The 21976-nt window shown below is 33.8% G+C and overlaps 1 protein-coding gene across 5 annotated transcripts in view; it reads left to right on the top strand.

Annotated features, from left to right (window-relative positions):
• tmem19 (transmembrane protein 19) overlaps positions 1 to 21976 on the top strand; it is a 1055620-nt gene that overhangs the window by 1022947 nt on the left and 10697 nt on the right. For 2 of the 5 annotated variants that reach the window (XM_073945922.1, XM_073945923.1), the window contains exons 2-3: positions 14405 to 14521; positions 16247 to 16399. In XM_073945922.1, the coding sequence (XP_073802023.1) occupies positions 14494 to 14521; positions 16247 to 16399 (181 nt within the window). In that variant the 5' untranslated portion in view covers positions 14405 to 14493. 5 annotated transcript variants of the gene reach the window in all.

Raw genomic sequence — 21976 nt, 5'->3', positions numbered from 1 at the left:
TATTTAGACCATTATTTTTGATGATGTTTAATTAGCTACAAATTTTGTGTTTAAGACATCTAATAGATGTCTAGCATGGACATCTTGGCTATGCGATGTTAAATTTGCACTGTCTGTGAAAATCTAATAGACGTCTAAGAATAGCCCTAATCTAGACTAGTCATCAAATAGACTGATCAGGCAGACTTCATATGTGTACCTGGCAAGCGTCTTGTTTTTTAAATGACGTCAAATAGATGTCTAATAGACGTCTAATAGACGTCTAAACATAGACGGCTTGGTTAATACTAGGCTAAATTTGGGCTATCACTACTAGACTAGTCATGAAATAGACAGATCAGACAGACTTCATATGTGTACCCGGCAAGCGTCTTGTTTTTTAAATGACGTCAAATAGATGTGTAATAGACGTCTAAACATAGACGGCTTGGTTAAAACTAGGCTAAATTTGGGCTATCACTGAAAATCTAATAGACGTCTAAGAATAGCCCAAAACTAGACTAGTCCTCAAATAGACCGATCAGACAGACTTCATATGTTACCTGGCAAGCGTCTTGTTTTTTAAATGACGTCAAATAGATGTCTAATAGACGTCTAATAGACGTCTAAACATAGACGGCTTGTTTAAAACTAGGCTAAATTTGGGCTATCACTACTAGACTAGTCATGAAATAGACAGATCAGACAGACTTCATATGTGTACCTGGCAAGCATCTTGTTTTTTAAATGACGTCAAATAGATATCTTATAGACATCTAAACTTAGACGGCTTGGTTAATACTAGACTAAATTTGGGCTATCACTACTAGACTAGTCATGAAATAGACAGATCAGACAGACTTCATATGTGTACCCGGCAAGCGTTTTTGTTTTTTAAATGATGTCAAATAGATGTCTAAAAGACGTCTAAACATAGACGGCTTGCTTAAAACAAGGCTAAATTTGGGCTTTCACTAAAAATCTAATAGACGTCTAAGAATAGCCCAAAACTAGACTAGTCATAAAATAGACAGATCAGACAGACTTCATATGTGTACCTGGCAAGCATCTTGTTTTTTAAATGACGTCAAATAGATATCTTATAGACATCTAAACATAGACGGCTTGGTTAATACTAGACTAAATTTGGGCTATCACTACTAGACTAGTCATGAAATAGACAGATCAGACAGACTTCATATGTGTACCCGGCAAGCGTCTTGTTTTTTAAATGATGTCAAATAGATGTCTAATAGACGTCTAAACATAGACGGCTTGGTTAAAACTAGGCTAAATTTATGCTATCACTACTAGACTAGTCATGAAATAGACAGATCAGGCAGACTTCATATGTGTACACGGCAAGCGTTTTTGTTTTTTAAATGATGTCAAATAGATGTCTAATAGACGTCTATACATAGACAGCTTGGTTAAAACTAGGCTAAATCTGGGCTATCACTAAAAATCTAATAGACGTCTAAGAATAGCCCAAAACTAGACTAGTCATGAAATAGAAAGATCAGACAGACTTCATATGTGTACTTGGCAAGCATTTTTGATTTTTAAATGACATCAAATAGATGTCTAATAGACATCTAAACATAGACGGCTTGGTTAATACTAGGCTAAATTTGGGCTATCACTACTAGACTAGTCATGAAATAGACAGATCAGACAGACTTCATATGTTACCTGGCAAGCGTCTTGTTTTTTAAATGACGTCAAATAGATGTCTAATAGACGTCTATACATAGACGGCTTGGTTAATACTAGGCTAAATTTGGGCTATCACTACTAGACTAGTCATGAAATAGACAGATCAGGCAGACTTCATATGTGTACACGGCAAGCGTTTTTGTTTTTTAAATGATGTCAAATAGATGTCTAATAGACGTCTATACATAGATGGCTTGGTTAAAACAAGGCTAAATTTGGGCTATCACTGAAAATCTAATAGACGTCTAAGAATAGTCCAAAACTAGACTAGTCATCAAATAGACCGATTAGACAGACTTCATATGTGTACCCGGCAAGCGTTTTTGTTTTTTAAATGACATCAAATAGATGTCTAATAGATGTCTAAACATAGACGGCTTGGTTAATACTAGGCTAAATTTGGGCTATCACTAAAAATCTAATAGACGTCTAAGAATAGCCCTATACTAGACTAGTCATCAAATAGACAGATCAGACAGACTTCATATGTGTACCTGGCAAGCGTTTTTGTTTTTTAAATGACGTCAAATAGATGTGTAATAGACGTCTAAGAATAGCCCTAAACTAGACTAGTCCTCAAATAGACAGATCAGACAGACTTCATAAGTGTACCCGGCAAGCGTTTTTGTTTTTTAAATGACGTCAAATAGATGTCTAATAGACGTCTATACACAGACGGCTTGGTTAAAACTAGGTTAAATTTGGGCTATCACTGAAAATCTAATAGACGTCTAAGAATAGCCCAAAACTAGACTAGTCTTGAAATAGACAGATCAGACAGACATCATATGTGTACCCGGCAAGCGTTTTTGTTTTTAAGTGATGTCAAATAGATGTCTAATAGACGTCTAAACATAGACGTTCCTTAAATTTAAATTTCTGAATTTTGTGGTATACTTCTGTAATTTAGCCGCCGTTATTTTACGTTTTTTTTCTGGCCCCCCAGCTGCCGGAAATAAATCGTAAATTTACAGATTTTTTTGGTGTATTGTTACTAGTTTAACAAACTGTTAACATCATCTAAAATTAGTTTGACAAACATCTGCATACTGGAATGGAGGTTAGTCGTGTTTACTTTTCTTTTCTTGGCCAAAAGCATGGTCTCACTTCATTAGTGCTGTGTAAGCATCATCCATTTTACATAGAAATGAAAATAAATCGAAACTAATGAGTTTGTAGCATGTTTTATGATATGCTGTAAAAAAAAAATTTAACGTTCATTGGTTTACCATGTATACGTATACATTACATGAAACATTACATTGTAAATAAATAAATCCGTAATTTTACGCTGATGTGCCGGAAAAAAGTAAAATAACAGCAGTTAAATTACAGAAATTTATCGGAATATAACAGAGGTTAAATTACAGAAATTTAAATTTGAGTACATTTCTGTAAATTAATATCTGTTATTTTACAGTAACTTTCTGTAATTTAATGTCCATTATTTTATGGTAAATTTCTATAACTTAATATCCGTTATTTTACAGTAAATTTCTGTAATTTAATGTCCATTATTTTGCGGTAAATTTCTGTAATTTAATGTTCATGATTTTACAGTATATTTCTGTAATTTAATGGCCATTATTTTACAGTAAATTTCTGTAATTTAATGTCCGTTATTTTATGGTAAATTTCTGTAATTTAATGTTCGTTATTTTATGGTAAATTTCTGTAATTTAATGTCCGTTATTATACAGTAAATTTCTATAATTTAATATCCGTTATTTTATGGTAAATTTCTGTAATTTAATGTCCGTTATTTTATGGTAAATTTCTATAATTTAATATCCGTTATTTTATGGTAAATTTCTGTAATTTAATGTCCATTATTATACAGTAAATTTCAATAATTTAATATCCGTTATTTTATGGTAAATTTCTATAGTTTAATATCTGTTATTTTATGGTAAATTTCTGTAATTTAATGTTCGTTATTTTACAGTAAATTTCTGTAATTTAATGTCTGTTATTTTACAGTAAATTTCTGTAGTTTAATTTACATTATTTTACAGTAAATTTCTGTAATTTAATGTCCATTATTTTACAGTAAATTTCTTTAATTTAATGTCCATTATTTTACGGTAAATTCTTGTAATTTAATGTTCATGATTTTACAGTAAATTTCTGTAATTTAATGTCCGTTATTATACAGTAAATTTCTAAAATTTAATTTCTGTATTTTATGGTAAATTTCTGTAATATCTGTTATTTAACAGTAAATTTCAATAATGTAATGGCCATTATTTTATGGTAAATTTCTGTAATTTAATGTCCGTTATTATACAGTAAATTTCAATAATTTAATGTCCGTTATTTTATGGTAAATTTCTGTAATTTAATGTCCGTTATTTTACAGTAAATTTCTGTAATTTAATGTCCATTATTTTACAGTAAATTTCTGTAATTTAATGTCCATTATTTTACTGTAAATTTCTGTAATTTAATTTACATTATTTTACAGTAAATTTCTGTAATTTAATGTCCATTATTTTACAGTAAATTTCTGTAAATTTCTGTAATTTAATGTACAATATTTTACAGTAAATTTCTGTAATTTAATGTCCATTATTTTACGGTAAATGTTTGTAATTTAATGTTCATGATTTTACAGTATATTTCTGTAATTTATTGGCCGTTATTTTACAGTAAATTTCTGTAATTTAATGTCCGTTATTATACAGTAAATTTCTATAATTTAATATTCGTTATTTTATGGTAAATTTCTGTAATTTAATGTCCATTATTATACAGTAAATTTTAATTAATTTAATGTCCGTTATTTTATGGTAAATTTCTGTAATTTAATGTCTGTTATTTTACAGTACATTTCTGTAGTTTAATTTACATTATTTTACAGTAAATTTCTGTAATTTAATGTCCGTTATTATACAGTAAATTTCTATAATTTAATTTCCGTATTTTATGGTAAATTTCTGTAATTTAATATCTGTTATTTAACAGTAAATTTCTATAATGTAATGGCCGTTATTTTATGGTAAATTTCTGTAATTTAATGTCCGCTATTTTATGGTAAATTTCTGTAATTTAATGTCCGTTATTTTACAGTAAATTTCTGTAATTTAATGTCCATTATTATACAGTAAATTTCAATAATTTAATGTCCGTTATTTTATGGTAAATTTCTGTAATTTAATGGCCGTTAATTTATGGTAAATTTCTGTAATTTAATGTCCGTTATTTTACAGTAAATTTCTGTAATTTAATGTCCATTATTTTACAGTAAATTTCTGTAATTTAATGTACATTATTTTACAGTAAATTTCTGTAATTTAATGTCCATTATTTTACGGTAAATGTTTGTAATTTAATGTTCATGATTTTACAGTATATTTCTGTAATTTATTGGCCGTTATTTTACAGTAAATTTCTGTAATTTAATGTCCGTTATTATACAGTAAATTTCTATAATTTAATATCCGTTATTTTATGGTAAATTTCTGTAATTTAATGGCCGTTATTTTATGGTAAATTTCTGTAATTTAATGTCCATTATTATACAGTAAATTTCAATAATTTAATGTCCGTTATTTTATGGTAAATTTCTGTAATTTAATGTTCGTGATTTTACAGAAAATTTCTATAATTTAATATCCGTTATTTTATGGTAAATTTCTGTAATTTAATGGCCGTTTTTTTATGGTAAATTTCTGTAATTTAATGTCCATTATTATACAGTAAATTTCAATAATTTAATGTCCGTTATTTTATGGTAAATTTCTGTAATTTAATGTCTGTTATTTTACAGTAAATTTCTGTAGTTTAATTTACATTATTTTACAGTAAATTTCTGTAATTTAATGTCCGTTATTATACCGTAAATTTCTATAATTTAATTTCCGTATTTTATGGTAAATTTATGTAATTTAATATCTGTTATTTAACAGTAAATTTCTATAATGTAATGGCCGTTATTTTATGGTAAATTTCTGTAATTTAATGTCCGCTATTTTATGGTAAATTTCTGTAATTTAATGTCCGTTATTTTACAGTAAATTTCTGTAATTTAATGTCCGTTATTATACAGTAAATTTCAATAATTTAATATCCGTTATTTTATGGTAAATTTCTGTAATTTAATGGCCGTTATTTTATGGTAAATTTCTGTAATTTAATGTCCGTTATTTTGCAGTAAATTTCTGTAATTTAATGTCCATTATTTTACAGTAAATTTCTGTAATTTAATGTCCATTATTTTACAGTAAATTTCTGTAATTTAATGTACATTATTTTACAGTAAATTTCTGTAATTTAATGTCCATTATTTTACGGTAAATGTTTGTAATTTAATGTTCATGATTTTACAGTATATTTCTGCAATTTATTGGCCGTTATTTTACAGTAAATTTCTGTAATTTAATGTCCGTTATTATACAGTAAATTTCTATAATTTAATATCCGTTATTTTATGGTAAATTTCTGTAATTTAATGGCCGTTATTTCATGGTAAATTTCTGTAATTTAATGTCCATTATTATACAGTAAATTTCAATAATTTAATGTCCGTTATTTTATGGTAAATTTCTGTAATTTAATGTTCGTGATTTTACAGAAAATTTCTATAATTTAATATCCGTTATTTTATGGTAAATTTCTGTAATTTAATGGCCGTTTTTTTATGGTAAATTTCTGTAATTTAATGTCCATTATTATACAGTAAATTTCAATGATTTAATGTCCGTTATTTTATTGTAAATTTCTGTAATTTAATGTTCGTTAATATACAGTAAATTTCAATAATTTAATGTCCATTATTTTACGTTATTTTTCACCCCAGCTGCCGGAAATATCCAAAAAATTAGATTTTTTTTACAATGTAGGTCATAAAAATCTACTTGAAAGTCCTGGAAAAGTCATGGAATTTTTCTAGCAAAAATGTGTATGAACCCTGAATGAACAACTGTATTTTCATTAACTAACACAAATACTGTAATAAATGTATTGCTCATTGTTTGATCATGTTAGTAAATACATTAACTACCAGTTACTTATACAATCTTATTGTAAAGTGTTACCAACTTAATTGATTTGTGTCGGGACAACAAGAATGAATTGTGTGGAACCCTGTGATGCACTGTAATGCATAATGCCTAAAAATCCTAATAATATTCAAATGAAAGGCCGTGGTTATGCAAGGGTTTGACATTCATATGAAACATTTTGCACGTCATTCTGCTGTAAATTGGGATGTACTTTAATTTCTTAGAAATGTTTTGACGGGTCGTGTTGATGAATATGGGTACTGAGCTGCAGGGTTGCCAGATCTTCTCACTAAAACCAGTCCTTTGGCCAATCGAAACGAACCCAAAGATATACCATTAGACGCATATTTTAATGATAATCACTATAGAAACAATCACGAATGCAGATGGTTTCCATAAAGGAGCTACAATCGCTGGTAGAATATGAGCTGGGTGAGTAAAACTGCAAGCATTTCGGCCAAGAATTGAGGCAATTTGGCAACCTCATGCTGTGGTGAAGTGTGGCGTGTGGATACCAGTCATCAAAAGAGCTCTCTTGATCGCTCACTTAAAATGCATTTTCATGCTTTTTCATGTCACATTAAGACACACAAAGCAGGCACCTACATGAGTGCTTTACAGGCAGATTTGCGACTGTAAATCCTTCTCAAATGCTAAGATTTAAAGGGGGCCTATTATTCTGAACTGACTTTTATGGGTTTGGACAGTCTGGGAATATAACCAGTCTCTAATGCTAAAAAACGTATTTATTTTCATCTTTATAATCACACTTGATAAATAGAAGTGTCTGTGAAACACTTAGATGGAGATTCTCAATTTGTACGTGTCATCAGAGGGGGAAAGCCCCGCCCACTAGTGACCATCTCTCCCTCATTAGCATAGTTTGTTGGTGTTCCACAGTAAAGCCTGGTTTATACTTGACATGTTCGCTTGAGTGCGCGTGGCGAATGTGACGTCATCGCTGTGTACGCGGAGGTTCGCTTTGGGTGTACGCAAGATGATTTCGGCTGGCGGAGCGCACAATTTTTTTTTTTTACTCGAGGGAACAATTCGTTTGACGCCACATTTTATTTGAGCTAACTATGAAACACTTTAAAGAGATTTTATCAGACATCTTTACGATCCGCCCATGCGTGATCAAATTTATAACCTGATGACCGCTACTTCTTGTCCAGAAACGGCAACAGCCGTGAAATTTTTTATTTAAAACAATTTACTAGTTACAAAACTATAATTAAGGAACGAATAATTTTCTTGATAACTGGAAAGGAGTATTTAAACCTGTCGGTTTGCAATTTGCTGATGCCCTGTTTTTAGGCTTTATTTATGGTGGTCTGGAACGTTAGACTATTATCGCCTTTTAGCATATTAGTAGAGGACTAACTAGCCAGACAGTAATGTGTGAATTGTGGAGCGGGCTAAATAAACAGACCAAACTAAATAAAATAAAAACATCTGTTTTTTAGTGAGTGTACTTGTTTGCTTGTATTCTTGCCATAATAAAAATATATATTTGTAGAGCAACTCATGTTCTGTTGTCATTAATATTTTAATAAACTTTAATAGGTAGAACCGTCCGAGATACGAACAAAAGCAAGTGATGCTTTGATTTAAAAAAATCTTGAATGGTTATGAAAACGCTTATAATTATTAAAATAGTTTATAAAAATAGTTAAAAATCGTCAATAATATTAGTGATGTGATGTAGTTCCGGAAACTTCCTACTTCTCTGTTTATTCGTCTGATTTTACGGTCAGTTTCTATAGACCGCCCTCTGTCGTTTTAACGAATATCACAACGGCGAACGCATCAAGTATAAAAGTCTTCGCCATTTCGTGACTTGTGTGCGCCGACAGCGGAGGTCCGCGACACCAGGCGAAAGTATAAATCATGCTTGAGGCGTTACTGTATTTTAATTACATTTCTGGGGAACGCAGTGATATAACGAAGTACATTTTAAATGTGTGTAATTGAATACTGTTACTAAAGTCAGCGTAATTGTGTTACCTACATTACTAATATAGTTTTTCGAAGAAAAAAATGCTTCTTTTAAGTCACGTTTTCCAACTGCTGGACTTCCAGCTTCCTTTTAAACTGCTGGAGAACGCCGGCTGAAATGGCTGCTGATGAAAAAATACAGACATGACTTTGATTTCATTGAGCGTTAAAACAAAGATATGCAGTCTGTGTCCAGTTTCTAAAGAACTTTCCACTGCCTTAACTCGACCAGCTTTTGAATAGGAAGCATTCTACGACAAAACTCGTCACCAAGGAGGACACCGGCGCACAAAAACAAGGTGGCACAACTCAGTCTAAACAGACTAAATTGGATTTTTGTGAGCGGCAGTGAAGGTATCTTCTGAATGTGAAGAGAAAAGTAGCCGCACATGAGGCCGTTCCAGCCTGATCTCATGAGAAAACGCGAGTATTTTACGTTTTGTGCAGTGGCTAATTCATACGAATTCCAATTCAGTCGTATGAAAATGTACGATTTTAAAAAGGAGACCCAACCCCACCCCTAAACCCAACCGTCATTGGATGTTAAGCAAATCGTACTAAACTGTACGAATCAAATCATATGAATTCAGACGAATTAGCCACTAAATCAAAAACTTAAAAATAGCCGTGAGATTGCATTGGCCGTTCACACATCGCATCTTTTTTTACATGCAAGTTCGTTATTTCTAAAAGAGAGCTTGCGTGTACATATTGGGAGCGCGTATTGTGCGCGTTCGCGTTTTCCAGGTGCACGCAGTTGAAAACTACGAGTCACACAACAAGAGCCGACCAATCAGCTTCATGCTTTGTATGGAATATACACATTTCGGTAGACTAATTACCTCAGACAAACGGAGAACACCCAAACACTGGATACTATGGATGTCAAGGGTTACAGGTGTCCAGTTTTCTTCTAAATGTCTTGTTTTGTGTTCAAAAACCAAAAGACAAACAGGTTTAAATTAAGAATTAAGTTTTGGGAGAACTCTTTAACTCTCTTAAATCCATCGTAATGTTTTCCAGCGAATAATAAATTACTAAGAGCTTTTTTATATGTATATTTCAGGTGTTTTAAAAGTAACTTCAGATTACAATTTTCCACTAGTAATCAGTAATTTGTAATCTATTACCTTTTAGAAGTAACTTACCCAACATTGCACATCAGCATAGACAGCCCTGAGTGAGAAGCAACCGTGCGTTAATTTTGAAAAGAGAGCTAGGAGCACAATCTCATCTGAATTTAAAGCGACAGGTCATCATAATGACACAATTAGAATTAAAGAGTCACTTTCAAAAAGTTATAAAACAATATTTGTGTGGTATTTCGAGCTGAAACTTCTCATACACACTCGTTTGTGTCTGTCGCACATTTACATTGCGTAAAAAAAGAGCATTATGGCTCCCCTTTTTAAACGGAAATGTGGCTAATTTGATCACCAAAGTGACATTTATTTCTATAACATTATTTACGATACAGATTGTTTCAGATATAGAAACACATTTCAGCTCTAGTGTGAAGCAGAACTAGTGTTGTTACACAGCCGTCAGATCAGATTATGCTCGGTGTGCAAGTCTCTGACATGTATTATCACTGTTATGGTGGAAACAAATTACAAAGAGAGCCAAATTGCATTTTCCGCAGGACAAATCCCTTTATACGGAATATATTTATGTATGTTATGTTATATTTCTGCCTTTTAAATTTCAGCTGTTTCTAACTTTTGCACTTTTTAAAAATAATTAAAAAAAAATTGGTAGAGAAATAAACTGCATATTACATCAGCGACTAAATTGTTGGACAATTTTTATTCCTGAACTTAAATCATTCTTAAATCTCAATTTCCGATGCTCTTAAGGTCAGTCCTTCCTCACAAAAACGAACAAATTTCTTAGAACTGTTTTTATCGGGTCATTTTGATGAATATGGTCATTGAGCTGCAGGGTTGCCAGATCTGCGCATCAAAACCAATCCTTTGGCCAGCCGAAAATAAATTAAATAAAAAAACTGAAACTCAAGATATGCCTTATTTTAATGCTAATCAAATATAGAAACAATCGTGAACTGTTTTTTATTTCATAACTGGAGCTCTCTTGTGTTAACGCTGCCGTATACATTGCTAAAGTTTGGCTGGCAGAGAGTACAACTTCAAGCGTTTTGGTCTAAATAATTCTTCTTCAATACACCAATGGTCACTGCTTCGAAAGAAGCTCAATGGTAGGATTGGCAACCTTATGCTGTGGCGAATTCTGTGGAAATCGGTCATCAAAAGAGCTCTCTTGACGGCATGTGATCTCTCTCCTAACATGAATTATCATGCTTTTTGACTGCACAGACTGACATTAGGAGACACAAATCACACATTTCCTCTGTTCGGGTAAGCCAATGCTTTGCTTGTTCGATTAATTCCTTTTTATCATGACTTGCAGGTTATAAAACATGTTCTTCGCTCAGCTTCGGACTCGTTTAACGTTTAAACGGCTTGCTATTTCATTTGTTTTTCGCGCAAGATTAGCGCTGATTAAGAGAGAGGTCGATCCTGTTGTGGTTTAGTGGAGGTTGTCACTGTGTTCATGTAATATCTTTGTGTAGACGTCTAAAATGACCTTTCAAATTCTAGAAACTACTTGAAAAACGAACGTTTTCTAGAAAAACTACTTGAAAAACAGACGTTTTCTAGTTACGTTAGCACATCGATGAAATCTAACGTGTTCATTCTGAAAACAGATATTTAGCACACTGATTTATTTATCGACAACCTAAACATTCACTTTGGAGTCAAAAACCAATGGCTGACAGTGCGTTTTCGATATTTTCAAATGTAGAGTCGTCCTCTAAAGATGGTTGTACGATATACTAACTTCTGACCTTCTTGAGGAGGATGACTTGGTCAGCTTTCCTCTGTAAACACATTCAGCTAGCATGCTTCTGTGAGCCAAATTTGTATATTAAGTTCAACTAAATTTCGTTTATTAGTTATATTCATTAACGTATTGAAGTTTTCAGTGTTTCGAGGGATAATGAGCGGACTCTGACTTGCAGGCTTCTCTGATGGACTGCCAAGCCTGCGGTTTTACCGTGGAATTGGCCTACTTTGATCTGTGTCTGTGATGGGTTATTTAATCTCCGTGTTGAAGTTCTGACATAGCGCATATATTATATTGTGGCGCTACAATATTATAATCGAATGTTTACACTCTCAGAAATAAAGCTACGCGATCTGTCAATGGGGTGGATCCTTTTCGAAAGGTCCAAATTTGTACCTAAAAGGTCTATATTAATACCTCAAGGGTACATATTAGTACCTAAAAAGTACAAAAGAGTTACTCTTAAAATTTTTAGGTACTAATTTTGAGGTATTAATATGGACTCTTCGAGTACAAATGAGTACCTTTTGAAAAGGTACCACCCTAGTGACAGCTCGGGCAGCTTTATTACTGAGAGTGTACTCTACCAATGGAAGAAAACTTCTAGGGTGATTAAACTAAAATAGGTGTTTGCATCAACACATTGCGTCAAAGTAAAGCTAAGTTAGACTCATATTGTGTATTTTAATGAACACATGTGCTTGCACATGGAAATTAAATAGTAAAGTAAGCACAATCTTTCATGATCATCCATTTGTCTACTTAAAGTTGAGCCAGGGTTGCCAGGTCTTCACAACAAAAGTAACCTAATTGCCAATCAAAAAAACTCAAAATATGCCTTTCCCATATATAAACATTTGAGTTTGTATTTCTTATCTGACTTTTTATTGCATTATGGACATGGTAAACATTCAGTTAAATTTCATGAATAAATTATCTTAACCAAAGTCCAACCAAATCCTTCAGCTGGTTGTGGCGATGCTAAATTAATTTAAAAGTCTTTAACTTTATTTTCCACCTCTGTGTTCATTAAACATCTTTTCTGTTTAACAATCACTTTGTCTTGGAAATTATAATGATTAAACGAAATGTACTGTTTAAGTTAGTATTTAGCAACAGCAACTGTATAAAGTTGAAGTCAGAATTACTCGCCCCCCTTTGATTTTTTTTTTTGTTTTCTTTTTTAAATATTTCTAAAATGATGTTTAATAGAGCAAGGAAATTTCCACAGGATGTCCGATAATATTTTTCCTTCTGGAGAAAGTCTTGTTTGTTTTATTTCGGCTAGAATAAAAGCAGATTTTAATTTATTGAAAGCAATTTTAAGGTCAAAATTACACCATTTTTTGTTGGGTTCCAGGACATGTCTGGCTTTCAGCAAATGAGCGAGCTGAAAGATGCTTTGAAGCATGTGGTAAACAAATCCATCAGAGATGAGACGTTATCGACGTTTACATTTTAAATAAGTGACAAGAGAAGTGGGATGCATTGGAAAATAATAAATTAGGTGACATACAACCTGAAATCTCAAACAGAGTTTTAAGACTCGATTTGATCAAGTGATTTTTGCCAGATGTCGTATTTGACATACAAGATTAACTCACGCCTTTTTACTTAAAGATGAAGACCCCGCTCAGTGTTTGTGCTGCACAACTCCCCTTACTGTAAAAGACATTTTACTGGACGGTCCTGCTTTTAACGATTCCAGAAGACTTTTTTTATGAAATGAACTCTCTTAAGGAAATTTTTAGCAAAGTGACTTCATAAAATGTTTTGAAATTCTTATCATGTATTAACACTGAAATCGTATTTAACTTGTGTATTAATTTGTTTGTTGTTCTTAATTGTATTATTGAAAAATTCTTGCCATAAAAATAGCCTTGGTTGCTGACATGGCAATAAATTTAAAATACATAACATTACAGTACATTAAGGTCAATACTATTAGCCCCTTTAAGCTGTATATTTTTTCGATAGTCTTCAGAACAAACCATCTTTATACAATAACTTGCCTAATTACCCAAACCTGCCTAGTTTAAGATTATTTTGCTTACCCCAGTGGCAGATTATTTAGCTTGTTTTAAGGAAAATATGACTTATATTGGCATAGTATTTCTAAAAACAAGACTGCTTTCCTAAAAAAAAAGTCTCTTGATTTAAGAGTTTTTAAATATCTGGAAAAGAAAGAAGACAAAAAAATCTAAATAAGAGTGTGCCTTTGAGGTGCCAGTGTAAAAAATGAATATGTAACATTTATTTTAATAAACATAAAAAATCTAAAAGTGCAATGTAGCTGCCACCTATGTGAACAGTTGGTTCCTTCAGTCATTCTCCTCAGAAGATATTTAGCTTTAAAATGTGATAAATTTTGCGTTTTAAGCCACTCGGAAATGGCAAATAGCAGATTTGACTATTAGTTATTAAAAAATTCAAAATGTGTTCATTATAGTTATTTATGACCACTACACGACGACTTTTGCACGACGACGACATTCTCCTCAGAAAGTGTAACTTTAGAGACAGTCCCTACCTTTGCAAGTGTCGATGTCCAACGTTAGTCTAGCCAACTTTCTGTCAGTCTTTTTATAGTGGAAATGTTACTAATTTGATCTCTAAAAGTCACTTTATTTCTATAAAACTTTTTCAGAGAGTTGCAAAACTCAACTCATTTTAATGTTGGCGCTAGCAAGCCAGTGTCAGTAAAGCTCGGGTAAGGTTTATTTATTTTAGTGATGTTACGTTCGGCGTATGTCTTGTCACTGTTGTTTATATTACATTGACTTTTTCAGGATAAATCCCTCTACAGGCCTGCGATGACTTTAATATCTGTGATCTCCCTACAGTGCAACCCGTAGGTGGCGCTATTCACTTTGTTTTGTCAAAGAAAAGGAACTGAAGCTCCTGATTGACGGCTTGCCATCCAGTAGCCTACATGAAGCGGAAGGTTTCCACCAATCACGGTAAATCACAGGCTGTGTTCTCCGCAAATCACTGCGCGTCCTCCGTGTGTACATTATCCTCATTGGGTCTGGCGCTGTTCAGCTGAGTTGACCAGGAAGAAGTCCGTCTCTCAGTTCGCTGTGTGTGTGTGTGTTTACAATTTCTAAACTGCCAAGCGTGACTGAATTTAAGAAGACACATGGAGCTGTGTTTGTCCCGGGATTATTTCAGGTGTTGTTTATTGTTTTATATATACTGTAAAATACTTTCATTCACAATAACGTCAAGTTAACCATAATTTCCTACTATTACTGTATATTCCCAAATTAATAATTGAGGTAAAGTTGTTTTTATAGTCGCACATTCGTTCATTTAACTGGCTCTATATTGTTTAACACGCAATTTTTAATATATTCAGTCAGAATTAGCATGCTAGTATGACTTCAAAACAACACCAACACTATCTAGTTGACTGTAAACATGGCTGTGCTTTGATAGTCATTAGCTGCTAATATGATTTCCTAATTCAGAATTAGCAAAATCTACTTTTCTGAAAGGATATCATTAATGTCTGAATATCCCAATATAAAACCAACTTTACCTCAATAAATCAATACTGGTGTTACGGTTTAACTGGTGTCCCTTTCCAGATGTAAGCTATTCACGTTTGCAGCTTGGCAGATTCGTCCCTTTTTCACAGCAACAAAACATGTCCATACCAAATAAAGATTCTTATTACTTGGCGTCAGTGTCATTGTGAGCATTATTGATTTTAATATCTGTGTAGCAGAACAGTAAAAAACAAAATTAATCTTAAAAAAAAAACAAATATAATTTACGTCATCAACGGGTTTCGAACTCGTGAAGTCAAAAGCTTCATCAAACGCTTTAATCACCTTATCTAACTGAGCTACTCGGGATTAGACATGAAATTGTCTGTTTTAATTTCTTTATCAGTCACATTATGCTAAAATAGTTCTAATATCTAATGTTGTTTTGAAAGTCATGTTATTTCAGACTGAATATTCAAAGTACCACGGTAAATGTGCGAATATAAAGCCAACTTTACCTCAATCATCAATTACTGAAACCCCCCAGAAATTATCATAAAAAATGTATTTTGCATCTGTAAATAAAAAAAACTTCATATATTTTATCAAGTACAGTTGAAGTCGGAATTATTAGCCCACCTGTTTATTTTTTCCCCAAATTGTCTGTTTAACGGAGAGCAGACACATCAACACATTTCTAATCATAATACTTTTAATAACTCATCTCTAATAACTGATTTATTCAGTCATTGCCATGATGACAGTACATAATATTAGACTAGATATTCTTCAAGACACTTCAAGACAGCTTAAAGTGACATTTAAAGGCTTAAAACTAGGCAGGTTAGTGTAATTAGGTAAGTTATTGTATAACGATGGTTTGTTCTGTAGACTATCGAAAACAAATATAGCTTAAAGGGGCTAATAATATTTACCTTAAAATGGTGTTTAAAAAATTAAAAACTGCTTTTATTCTAGGCGAAATAAAACAAATAAGACTTTCTCCACGAGAAAAAATATTATCAGACACACTGTGAACATTTCCTGAATCTGTTCAACATCATTTGGGAAATATTTAAAAAGAAAAGAAAATTCAAAGGAGGGCTTATAATTCTGTCTTCAACTGTAGGTAGCAGTGGAATGATTAATAACCTACTTTGATTTGTTTGTTGACACCTCTCTCTATTTTCCCAGTGGCTCTTGTCTCCTCGACGAGCGTGCAGTTTGAGGATGGCGTATTAATGAAGGATTACATGACGATGATGATGCATATGGTCGTGCTGTGTTTCACGCTGGCGATTTCATTAATGTTCTGGGTCCTGTCCCTGACTGCCAGCACATACTACGGTGAGAGCTCGTCTTCTCTTGCTATGGGCAGTGTGTCCGCGGGCTCTTACATTTACATTTAGTCATTTAGCCGACGCTTTTATCCAAAGCGACTTACAAATGAGGACAAGGAAGCAATTTACACAACTATAAGAGCAACAATGAATAAGTTTCAGGTCTGTAAAGTCTAAGAAGGAAAGTATTAGTAATTTAGTAATTTTTTTTTTTAATTTTTTAGTAAAATTTTAGGTTTTTTGTATATCCAGAGAGGCAATTGCAGATTAGGAAGTAAAGTGGAGACTAAATAGTTGAGTTTTTAGTCGTTTCTTGAAGACAGCGAGTGACTGCTGTTCTGATGCAGTTAGGGAGTTCATTCCACCAACTGGGCAGATTAAACGAGAGCGTTCAGGAAAGTGATCTCTTCCCTCTTTAGGATGGAACCACGAGGCGACGTTCATTCACAGAACGCAAGTTTCTGGAGGGCACATAGATCTGCAGAAGTGAGAGCAGATAAGAAGGAGCAAGGCCAGAAGTCGCTTTGTAGGCAAACATCAGAGCTTTGAATTTGATGCGAGCAGCAACTGGCAGCCAGTGCAAACAGATGAGCAGCGGAGTGACATGTGCTCTTTTAGCTTCATTGAAGACCACTCGTGCTGCTGCGTTCTGGAGCAGCTGAAAAGGCTTGATAGAGTTAGCTGGAAGCCCGGCTAGAAAGTATTTAAAGTTGATAACTCAACATAGAGGTATTTAAGGCCCAGGCCCGGATTGGCTAATCGGGAGGACCGGGAGAATTCCCGGTGGGCCGGTCCGTTTTTTGGCCGCGAGGGCCGGTGTCCGTAGCTCCAGAATCAGCAGTCACACTTTTTAAATTTATTTATTTACTTGACCACAGCCTTTTTATTCATTATTTTACCGCAACTCTTCTATTTTAATGATTATAAATCTCAGTTGTGACTCCAATCTGAACACAGCTATTGTGGTCCAGTGGTTAGCATGTTAGGTTAAGACGCTGCGGACCCGGGTTCGATCCTCATTAGAGTAACTTATTGTTTTCGTTTTTATTGTTAAGACATATAATACTGTTAGGGTTGTTGAACATTTGAAGTTCTAAAAGAGCTGTTTTCTCAAAAGAAGACGTGATAGTGTCATTAGAAACTGATTTGGAAATGACCTTTTTTTAATATAGTCAGTGGTGAACTGAGGTGGGCCGGTCTGAGGCTTGAAACTCCAGGGCTGAAAAGGAGTCCCACTCCGGCCCTGTTAAGGCCCTTAAAAAGTCTTAAACGCTTCTTTGCAAGGTTTTCAATTTGATATCATTTTCAGATATGCAGCGTATGCTAAAGTTTTCCTGAATTAAATCTGCGAATATCAGTAATATCCTGCTAGATTTGACATCATGCTGCTTTGTTTACTGCAGTAACCAAAAACACCATTATTTCTGCAGCTCAACCTACTGAGTTAGCTAGATTTAATCGGTTTTTATTCAGTATATGATTAATGTTTGAGTTGTGGACTAGTTTCTTACATAGTTAGTAAATATACTGTAAGTTAAAATCTCGCCAGTGATTTCAGTTGAAACCTAAAGTGGTGTTAAGGTCTTAAAATGTATGGAAAGAGTCTTAAAAAAGGTCTTAAAAGGTATTAAATTTCACTCTCTGATTCCGATATATAATCTGTAGTGTGTGCCGTGCAGGTAAACCTCACTCCTCTGACCTCTAAAGGTGCTCTAGCGACAGACGCTAGAGGCCACGGTCTTTAGCCGCCTTGTTAGAGCAACCGACTCCCATGCGGAAGGTTGCCGGTTCGATCCCAGCTCGGAGCGGGTTGGGCGGTGTAGGACCGGTGGGGTTACATTGGTGCCGTGACCCGGATGGGAGTGAGGTTTAGAGGGGTGAGTGTAACGGAGGCTAGCTAATGTGTGCTGTGCAGGTAAACCTCACTCCTCTGATCTCTAAAGGTGCTCTAGCGACAGACGCTAGAGGTCATGGTCTTTAGCCGCCTTGTTAGAGCAACCGACTCCCATGCGGAGGGTCGCCGGGTCGATCCCAGCTCGGAGCGGATTGGGTGGTGTAGGACCGGCGGGGTTACATCTGTATGGTAGAAGTTACACATTAAGGGGGTTTCCACTCCTTCCTGAACAGCAGATTCAAGCACTTTTTAATAAAGAATAATTATTTTTAATAATGGTAATTAATTATTATTTTTAAATTATTATTATTATTTATTTTTAATTATTTGTAAATCAAGCACCTTCACACTCCGTCATATGCAGCGCCGTGATAGCCCTTACTGTACCTAACTACATCTAGCCTACACTTAATATGTACATATTAAATATGTTTCGAATGTGTAACTGTTCAAAAAAATTGATGTCATGGTGGCTCAGTGGTCAGCACATTCCCCTCACAGCAAGAAGGTCGCTGGTTCGAGTTCTTGCTGGAGCAGTTGGCATTTCTGTGTGGAGTTTGCCTCTTTTTGGCATGGGTTTGCTCCGGTGTCAACCACAGTCCACAAAACACACGCGTTTATAGGGGTATGAGTGTGTCTGAATGTGTTTCCCAGTACTGGGTTGCAGCTGGATGGGCATCCGCTGTGCATAACATATGCTGAATGAATTGGTGTATTATTCTGCCGTGGTGATCCCTGATAAAGAAAGGGACTAAGCCGAAGGAACTGACGTCATGTTCAAAGAACTAAAATGTGCTGATGTTTTCTGAAATATTGGTAAAATGTGCGTTTATTTGTCATAGTTATTAAATTTAAGATTTTTTGCAAGCCACCTTGAGTTAAATAGTTCAGTTTTACAATTGTTGTGTCCATTCTGGCTCTGACAATAGCACATTTAGCTTAGGTTAGCATAAATCATTGATTAGACCATTAACATCTCACTCAAACATTTAAAAAAAAAAAAAAAGCTGATGCTAACGGTCTAATCCGATTCAATGATTTATGCTAAGCTAAGCTAAAAGTGCCTTTTTAAAGAGTGTTCCTCTAAAGCAGCGGTTCTTAACTGGTTTGGCCATGGAACCCACATTTTGACATGGTCATCAACACCGCGGCCTAAATTTTAAGGAACTATAATGTAATTTGTATTTATTTGTTAACATATACAAGAAGTGACCGACAAATCATAAGAAAAACACCAGGACTTACAAATAAACAATATTTTACTGCTGTCATTTAACGAAATATATGAAATTATAGAAATATTACAAAGTAAAAACGACAAATGTTTGGTTTCTAAAACAATATTATCTCTAAAACAATATTATCTCTACATGTCACGCACTGAGGTTTTAAACCTTTTTTGCCGTCAATATATGTAAATCCAGCCTGATCTCACGAGAAAACGTAAGTATTTTACGTTTTGCCAGTTTAGTGGCTAATTCGTACGAATTCGTACGAGTTTAGTCGTACGAAATGGTACGATTTTAAAAAGGAGGCGTGGCACCTGACCCCACCCCTAACCCCAATCGTCATTGGGGGATAAGCAAATCGTACTAAATTGTACGAATTAGATCGTACGAATTCATACGAATTAGCCACTAAATGAAAAAGTTACGAATTGCCGTGAGATTGTGTTGGTAAATCCATACTTTACATATTCTTGCGCTTCGACATATTTGTTGCTATAATCAAACGAAATTTCACATGTCGAATGGTACAGTTGTCGCTCACGCATTTCAAAATAAAAGTCTTACATAAGCAAAATAAGTTAAAAATGAAACATTTGTTGTTGTTTTTACCACACACTCTGCGACCCACTGAATATGTTCCCGAGACCCACTTTTGAGTCGCGACCCGCCAATTGAGAAACACTACTCTAAAGGAAATTGACTATATATGTTGTTTTGCAGGCACTATGCAGTTTTTCGACAGCAGCACAGTACAGTTGTTGAAATCACACCGTACACAAATTTTAAATTAATTTAATTAAAGCCTTTCTGTGGACATATGGTTGTTTTTAAGTGCTATTAAATGAAATATTAATGATTAAATGAAGGTATTACGTTAAATTAAATTGGCTATTGGCAAAAGTATAGACGTACAATGTACTGGATATGTGCTCCAGGGTCAAAGTTAAGGATCTAAACATTATAAATAAGCTTGATCATAGAAAGTCTATATTTATCATCATTTTAAAATCATAATATAAATACAATTTTTTCAGTATTTTTACCTTTCAGAATCCGCCAATGTGTTCCATTACACACAAAAAACTGTCTATTTAATATTCATCTTATTTGCACATAATGATGGGCGCATGTTAAATCTATAAAGCGGAAAAGAGAATTGTGTCCACTTTGTCATTGTGATGATTGGATTTGAGAACACATCGAGATTGTCCGTCGAGTAAACTGCAGGAACCACATGTTTCTGGAAACATCAGGAAGCTTAATGTCATTTTCCCCCTTGAAAAGTACAAATATTTAACAAAATATGCTGTTTAAGATGGAGGAGTTTTCAAAGAAATACTCTTCTTTTTCCTGAAAAAGACTTATTTTACAGGTCACATGAGTTAAACAGATGAGTTTTACCATTTTTGTATCCATTCAGGGTCCAGCGGGAGCACATTTAGCTTAGCTTAGCATAAATCATTGAATCGGATTAGACCATTAGCATCTCAATCAAACATTTTTAAAAACTGATGCTAATGGTCTAATCTGATTCATTGATTTATGCTAAGCTAAGCAAAACTGTCGCTTAAACTACAGGAACCACGTTTCTGGTAAAAATATTTAACAAAATTTCAAAATAGGCCGTTTAAGGTCACCTAGAGATTTTTACTAGAGGTTTTACTAGAGTTTTACCATTTATGAATAAATTTAGGGTCTGGTGTGAGCACATTTAGCTTAGCATAAATCATTGAATCGGATTAGACCATTAGCATCTCAATCAAACATTTTCGAAAAAGCTGATGCTAACGGTCTAATCCGATTCAATGATTTATGCTAAGCTAAGCTAAAACTGTCGCTTAAACTACAGGAACCACATATTTCTGGTAAAATATTTAACAAAGTTTCAAAATAGGCCGTTTAAGGTCACCTTGAGATTTTTACCAGAGGTTTTACTAGAGTTTTACCATTTAGGAATCCATTTAGGGTCTGATGTGAGCACATTTAGCTTAGCTTAGCATAAATCATTGAATCGGATTAGACCATTAGCATCTCAATCAAACATTTTCGAAAAAGCTGATGCTAACGGTCTAATCCGATTCAATGATTTATGCTAAGCTAAGCTAAAACTGTCGAGTAAACTACAGGAACCACATGTTTCTGGTAAAAATGTTACAAAATTTCAAAATAGGCCGTTTAAGGTCACCTAGAGATTTTCACCAGAGGTTTTACTAGAGTTTTACCATTTAGGAATCCATTCAGGGTCTGGTGTGAGCACATTTAGCTTAGCTTAGCATAAATCATTGAATCGGATTAGACCATTAGCATCTCAATCAAACTTTTTCAAAAAAGCTGATGCTAACGGTCTAATCCGATTCAATGATTTATGCTAAGCTAAGCTAAAACTGTTGAGTCTGTCGAGTAAACTACAGGAACCACATGTTTCTGGTAAAATATTTAACAAAGTTTCAAAATAAGGCTG

This window comes from Danio rerio, chromosome 4 (assembly GCF_049306965.1).
Source record: "Danio rerio strain Tuebingen ecotype United States chromosome 4, GRCz12tu, whole genome shotgun sequence".
NCBI classification, from domain to species: domain Eukaryota; kingdom Metazoa; phylum Chordata; class Actinopteri; order Cypriniformes; family Danionidae; genus Danio; species Danio rerio.
The sequence above is the reverse complement of the archived record's forward strand: the minus strand, read 5'-3'. Positions and strand labels throughout refer to the sequence as shown.